The sequence below is a fragment of the Fulmarus glacialis genome, unplaced genomic scaffold (genome assembly GCF_000690835.1).
Source record: "Fulmarus glacialis isolate BGI_N327 unplaced genomic scaffold, ASM69083v1 scaffold33219, whole genome shotgun sequence".
Lineage (NCBI taxonomy): Eukaryota > Metazoa > Chordata > Aves > Procellariiformes > Procellariidae > Fulmarus > Fulmarus glacialis.
In genome coordinates this window covers 12,827-20,157 of record NW_009234453.1, presented here as the reverse complement: position 1 = coordinate 20,157, position 7,331 = coordinate 12,827, and the positions used below count along the sequence as shown (strand labels likewise).

General features: G+C 48.8%; 2 protein-coding genes across 2 annotated transcripts in view; both read right to left on the bottom strand.

Annotated features, from left to right (window-relative positions):
• Nucleotides 1-6: 6 nt before the first annotated feature.
• PLA2G1B (phospholipase A2, group IB (pancreas)) lies at nucleotides 7-1,780 on the bottom strand (the record flags this gene model as incomplete). The annotated part of the gene is made up of 4 exons (XM_009585650.1): nucleotides 1,747-1,780; nucleotides 1,516-1,675; nucleotides 650-777; nucleotides 7-47 (listed from the first exon to the last, which is right to left on the bottom strand). Coding segments are annotated over exons 1-4 (363 nt in total), but the record flags the coding sequence as incomplete, so codon positions are not given.
• A 4,244-nt stretch (nucleotides 1,781-6,024) lies between these two features.
• LOC104082509 (RNA-binding protein Musashi homolog 1-like) overlaps nucleotides 6,025-7,331 on the bottom strand; it is a gene marked incomplete at its 5' end in the record, with an annotated part of 11,145 nt that continues 9,838 nt past the window's right edge. The window contains 1 exon segment of the mRNA XM_009585651.1: nucleotides 6,025-6,498.

Sequence of the window (7,331 nt, the reverse complement as noted above, 5' to 3'; positions counted from 1 at the left end):
AGCGGCGCGGTCGCAGTTGCAGATGAACGTCTCGCACTTGTTCGTGTCTGGAGGAGAGAGCAGAGCGGTCAGAGCCCGCACCGGGCGGGGCGGTGACTCGGGCAGGCGTTCCTGCTGCCGGGGCACAGCCTGTCCGCTGCTGCCGTCGTTTTGGGGGTGTATGTGCTTCTCCCCGCTAGCCCTCTGGCCCCAAAGCTGCGTGCTGCGGCCCAGCAATCTCCTTGCTCCTGCCTTCCTTCCCGGCAGTTCTGTTTGCCGGCCCGTCTGCTGTTTGTCTCCGTTCCAGGGCCCTATAAAAGCTCCACTGTCACATCAGCGATGTCTGGCAGCAGCTGTGTAACGCTCGCCAGTTAGCACGCTGATCTCTTAAATACTGCCATGAAGGGGACTCCCAGAAAAGTACCACAGGGATGCAATCACCTATGTGCTGTGACACCATATATCTTCCATAAACTACAAATTGTGTGCTATATGGAGAATATGCACTCCAGTGCCCGTGTGAGGTGCTCCGTTTCTAACAACCAGCCCCCCGGCAGGGACTTGTGCTGCGCCTTCCTGCCGCAGAAGCGTCGAGTGTGACGCAGCCCTGTTCCTTCGGAAGAGAGACTGGAGTAACGTTTGAAGTGGAGTGACTTGGAAGTGGACGTACTGTTACACGTAATCTGCCCTCTGGAGCAGCTGAAGCTGTACGACTTTGTGTAGGGGTTGTCCACGAGGAATCTGCATGATTCTAGTTTCTTTGCCTGTGAGTAGCAGTCATCGTGTACCTGACAGCACCTGGGAAACAGGGAGGAAAAGGTCAGAAAATACCAGAAATGCAAACTCAGTGACCTGCAAGACGTGTAAATAGGCTAGCATTGCTTTGACAAGGCACTGAACAAAAGAAAAGAAGATACCCCGTGATAAGAGAGAAGACACAAAGGACCTCAAAGGGTCACGGTTCTGCCAGCTAATGGTCCAAGAGGTGTCTGGTGCACATGTACTTACTGGAGCATCTTCACAGAGTTGTCCATTGGGCCCAGGGAAAGCAAAAGACAGCATTTACCAAACGTTCCCCGCCAGTGCCGGGTAGCTGAAGAGCTAACAGCTGACACAATTCACTGCATCTTGGCTATCAGTCTTGTGTGATCTCTAAACTGCCCAAGGCACGTCTTTGCATTTTGCAGCTCAGGCCTGCACGTGTTGATGGTCGTGCAGTGGGCAGTGTGCTCAGAGCTGCGTCCGGGCTGCTGGCACAGCACTGCTGCAAAAAAAAATGCTGGAACAAGTGCAGTTTAGCTGCCACAGAGGAGAAAATAGTTGTTGGGATTATATTTTATCTTAGTAATAAGGCATCAAGGTGTGATACTACACAACCTTTTTGCCTTGAACCAGTCTTTGAGAGAAAGCTACATTCACAGCAGCCAGAGAGTTTTGCGGACATTCATAGGCAGGGCCAGCTGAGATGAAGCTGGCATGCAGAACTGTGAAAGCACAGGCAAGGAAAGAGGTTTGTAAAAGCAGAGTCTTATAAACCTGTCAAGCTCATCCACTGGTGTCCCGCTGCCTCCGAAGCCGCAGTAGCAGCCATAGTCAGCAAATTCCAGCACAGGACGGCTGTCCGGAATGGTGCATTTGATCATTTTGCGAAACTCCCACAGGGCCCGGGGTGAGACAGCAGCGCTGGCTGCGCCCACTGAGGAGAGACGCAAAGGTTAGAGTTAGGCATGGTGTTACCGGTGCTGGGGGGTGAGCGTACCTACACACCAGACAGCAGGAAAAGCAGGGCCAGGGACTTCATTCTCTGAGGACCTGACAGAGAGACCGGTGCTAAAGAAAACGCGGCTCTTTATACGACAAGCTCACCTTGAGACGGGTATGAGATAAACAAGCCAGTATTTATGTTACTAAATGCAGACTTCTTCCATCAGAGGCTGTGGGCAGCAGGTTGTGACGTGACCAGTTGAAGGCCAGTGGAGTTAAATCTCTGAAAGCCAGGAAGGCAAATATTTGCTCTCTGGATTTTTGCTATTAAATTCTTTTAATGCTACTATTAGAAGCCAGCCTGAAAGATCTGGACATTTTCAAGGGCTCTCTACTAAAAAATATAGCAGTGTGGTAGTTAATGTTGGAAATCGCTGGCACACTACTATCCATCCTACTAACACTGGCATCCTCTTTTTATGGTATCCCACTTATCATTAATCCTGTATCTCTCCATGGATTCTCCGGGCCTAATTCAGAGAATAAGGTACAGGTCGTCCCCTCACCCCAAATGACAATTTGGCATGAGCTGAACTGAAAAAAATTCAAGCTGTTTTTTACTTTGAAACCATAGAGGAGGAGGAGGTCTACTAGGCAAGAAACAGGAGCCAAGCAACCTGGAAAGCCTCTGTATTTGGCTTAAACAAGGAATAGTGTCTGTTTTTACATGACCTGAAGGGAATTACACTGGAAATCATAGAATCATAGCATGGTTTGGGTTGGAAGGGACCTTAAAGATCATCTAGTTCCAACCCCCCTGCCATGGGCCTGGAAGTTTCAACAGCCACAGCAGACCCCAGAAGCTCAGAGACAGCAGTTTCTCTTTCTCCAGCACCAAAGCAGAACCCAGTTAGGCCCTTTGGCTCTCTATGCCAAGGCGTGAGGCGAGTTAGGAACTTTGACATAAGATCAAAAAATGGGTAAGAAAAAGCTTCCTGGTGTCAGCCAGGGGTAAGTCCAAGATACTGCACTCATATTCAGACCCCAGAGGCTCCAACACTGTCAGGACTACAGGTTTGGCATTTTTACACACTCAAGATACAGATCCTAGACTGCTCACTTGATAGTGAGAGTCTGCATTGACTTCTAAAGCACCAAGCAAGCCTTCAGTTTTTAAGAGCAGGGGAAGAGGCAAAGCCCACCTTTCCGCAACAGCCTGACATACCAGAGTGCTTCTTCAGGAAGCTCAGCACCCTTCAGTAGGTTCAAATGCATGTTTCTATAAGGGACGATGAGGACATCTTCCCCCTCATAGTGGCTGAAACTGTGCCAGGGTGCCCATAGCATCCACAGGATGTTGACGTATCCACAGGACATCTAAAGGTAGACATGCTGACGAACAGCCAGAACCATTCCGAACTTTTGATCTCTCACAAGCTCTCTGATTCTCTGGGATTCCCCACTCACAGGCTGGCTAAAACCATACAGATGCTGAGTTACAGATTCAAGATCTTGTGTCCTACCAGCGAGAACATTGAACACTAAAGGCTGATGTAAAGGACAGTCCATACCACAGTTAGTTCAGAAACAAGGATTTAATCTTTTGCCCATAGATCAATCACCTGACTTCCCCTTCAATATCCATTAAGTGTTCGCTCTCCTTTGCTACTTTGGCCTTTTTTTTATTATTTCTCTGTTCTATTACCTGTGAACCTTAAAACTCTGTGGTTCCTTTTTCCTCGGTTCTCAAGGTCTGATTTATTATTGACGTTGCCAAGAAAACTTCCAATAAACTGGCTTTTTTAAGTCACAAATCAAAAATATTGTCATATCTTGGATTTCATACATTTTAATTCAACAAGAGGATCACGAAGTGTGGGAGAGTGAGCATGTGAGCATGACAAGAGTGCCTCATGAGAAAAATCCCAGCAGGGTAAAGATTTTTCCACCAATGCTATTTTTGGTTTCCCCCAACCTGTGCTGCATACAAAGCCGCTGGTCCTCAGTATGCTTGTGAGGACATCCCAGCTTACAGCTGGTTCCTTCACTTACAGGCTTGAGCCTTAGATTATTTTTAAGAATTCTCTGTAATGAAGAGCTGCTGCACAGGGCTCCCCACCCTATTTTACACTGTCACAATTTACTTTTCTCTTGTAGTATTGACTGTTAAGGACTTTTCTTCCCTTCCAATCTCTACATTTTACTTGCTTAGATCTAGCCTCCTTGGTCCACCACAGTCATTGAAGCCAGAGCATCTGAGCCAAACCTCTAAGCACCACACTACCTCCTCCTTTCTTGAACCTACAAATGTCTATACAAAACCTCTGTAACTTAGAGAAGAGACACGATCTCTATTAAAACCAGATCTGCCTCGCATTCTAAACTGGGCCACTGCCAAAGCCTGGGAGCAGAACAGGGTCGGAGCCTTGCCTGGGGCTTTCACCCTAATGGCAGGATGTGACTCCTGCCAGGTCCAAGTTCACCCGAAATCTCCTCCATTTGAAAACCTCCCACCCCCAAAAAATGACAGAGAAGGACAGTTTTCAAATAATTTATTAGGAATTTAAAACTGAAATCTGGAAAAAGGGTTACAGGTGTGGAGAGAACAAACATTGGAGTGTAATAACTTACTGGCTTAAAAACACAGCTTTATTTCTTTTAAAAAAAATGCCCACCCTGAAACCGGAGCCCCAGCCTCCAGGCAGTGGCAGCACTGGCCAGAGAGCGAATCGCAGCCCAGCAGCAGCACAGCTGGCCTTGGATGTCTGGAGGGGGCACGGAAGCAGTTCAGCGCATATACCAAGACGGAGGAAAGCGCTGTCCGCAGACCCAAATTTGAAGTATATAGAATAAAAATAAACCCAATAAAATGCAGCTCTTCTTTAATTAGGAAATATTTAAAAAAACAGACATACAGACTCTTGTCTCAGTAACAAAAATTATTGCTTTGTGTTTTCAGTACTAATCTGTTAAGTACCCTCTTACCTAAACAGAACTCTCCAAACGCATCGCCCAGGTCAGGACAAGCTCCGGCAGACGGGGAGGGATGGAAGAGAAGAAGGGCCCTGTGGGCACTGTGGCCCTCCCAGTCCTTTTCTAAACGCCCCTCTCCCTTACAGGGGCTCAGTTTGGGGGAAGAGAGGGAATGATTTTTAAAACTTAAGATGAAGCTGTTATTTCCCTGGGAAAAGAGTTTGGCTGCATCTTAATAAAAGGCTTAATCACCCCCCTTACAAGGTCTTTGGTTCACTGGAATCCAGACCCAAACCTGCCCCGTGTACTCCTGCTGCAGGCTTCCCCTGGCAGCGTGCTCGTTAGCAGGGGCCTGGGCCACGCCAGGGGAAGCCCCCCAGGTTCTGGAGGAGGGAGCAGATCACCCCTGCACAGGACAACGGACAAATTCCCACAGTCTTCAGAACACAGAGTAAAGCAAACGGGAAGCTGCAATTCTATAATTCATATAATCCCTGAGAAGCCCTTAACCCGCCCCCAAATCACCACCCTAATGCTTTTCTCCCCCGTTAATGACTCCCCAACCCAGCGCCCTGCCCTTCAGAGAAGGGCCACCCAAACCTCCCCCTGGCCCTGGCTGACACCCCTTCCGATGCCCTTGCCTCCGGAGGAGGATCCCCTTTCCCAGGAAATCTTGACACAAGCGATAGTGTTTGGAGAGTGAATTCCTTTCAAAGTAACCAAGACAAGCAATGGCGGTAAAGCCCTTTACCTAAAGCCAATCCAGAGGCTGGCACTACGGAGCCCAGTGATGGAGTCTGTACATCGAGCGATTGGAAGCAGCTTTAACCCGCTCAGCAAAACAGCCGATGGCCGGTACGTCTCACCCCCGCCCCCACCCCCCTTTCGTCTCATCAGAGGTCTTAAAATCTTACAGTAAAAGGTGTACAAAAAAAGAACGGAGTCCTGTCAGGATTCTGCTGGAGAGTATTGCTCACGCTGCGGCACCAAGTCCAGGACCTGGAGCTGCTCCTTGGAGCCAGGCTGCAGGTGGCAGCCAGGTTCAGCTCGCGATATTTACATATTATACAGGAGGAAAAAGAAAACCCCACGTAAAACTAAACCTAGGAAAAAAAAAAATTCTTTCAGCTGTAAGGATAGTGTTTTTCACTTAGCAAAATATACATTTGTTTTGTTCCATAGCGATGTCCAACGTTTTCGGATCCTTGGAGTTTCACACTTTTCAAAGCCTCACATTTACAAAACAGAAACAATTAAAAACAGTTTCTTTAAAAAAAATAGAAATACATCAGTTCCTCTCAGCCTTTGCTCTCTCTGTGTCTCTTTCTTCCCTTCAGAACTGCATTCTTGTTACATACCGTGCTTTAAAAACACTGACGACAACAACAACAGAGTTGAAAATATTCAAAACAGTTTCAAAGCCAAATAAAAATACTCCTCAATAAAAACTACCTAACACAATCACAAAGCCAATTCATAAAATATGTCTACTAGCTCGGGAAAGAGCAAACAACAAAAAGAAGGGGTAGCCCCAAAAAAAGATAAAAAAATAAAATAAAAAAATAAAACTAACAGCTAATAAAATAAATAAAAGAAGAATCGGTGGGCTGGGGGCAGGGAGGGGGGAAGCGTAAACCGTCGGTGGTTAGTAAGAAAGCGAGATGATCTCCTCGGGTTCAGTCCAGTGTGGTCTGGTCAAAGGGAGAGATCAGGGCAGGGCGGCAGGAGCCTGGCAGCCAGCCGGCAGTGTGCAGTTTGATTCAAGAAAAAGGTAACCTTGGCTCATCCCCCGAGGCTCACCAGATCCTCCAGCCGCTGTCCTCGGTTAGGTCACTGGGGAATCTGCGGGACACAGCAGGGGAGGGAAGGGACAGGATCTAGAACAACCAACAGCTGCTCTCTTGGGGTTTTCTTCCGGCGTGATCTGACAGAAATACTCGATACCCAAACTTGCCCCGACGCAGACTTGCTCTGCATCTCGCTGGCACAGCGACGGGGCATGGCAGAGACGCTTGCGTCTTTAATGGCAACGTGCAGGCCCCACACGCCGTGCAGCCTGCCCGGGCCTGTGGCTCGGCTGGCCCTGGGAGGCCTCTGACGTAGCGGGGTCCCGCTGTTTCTCCAGCACTCAGCCCCGTGCAGCCCTGCCAGGCTGCCATGGGCTCCTGTCTGGACACCCTTCCCTGCAAGTTTTTGCCCTCCTTTTTTGAAGAGCTGGGGGTTTTTTAGTTTTAATTTTAAGCCAGCTAACTTCAGCCACGTTTGCAAAGCAAAGAGAGTCCATCCACCAGTTCCCTCTCAGGCCCATCCGAGGACCAGAAACAGAACTGATCGGACTCAGGTTTTCCTTCTGCCCTTCTCCCAGAAAGGAGAGGAAAAACCTTGCCCCCCAGAGACAGTGGTCTCAGCAGCAGTGAGAACAACCAGCTGCACAGAGGAGGCTTCCCCAGCTACGCAGGTGAGCCAAGCTTGTCTCTCAGGATCACCACTGCGCTGAGTTTCTGGCCAACCCTGCAGACCTTTCCGCTTTCTGTCAGTGCTCCCATTTCCTTCCCCTTTGCACCCAGACACTAAGCGATCTCTCCACAGCGCTCCCAGCCTGGGGAGCATAAGGTAGGAACCCGACCTGCCAAGCCTCTGGTGCAGAAGAGAGCCCCAGGCTGGCTGCAGGACTA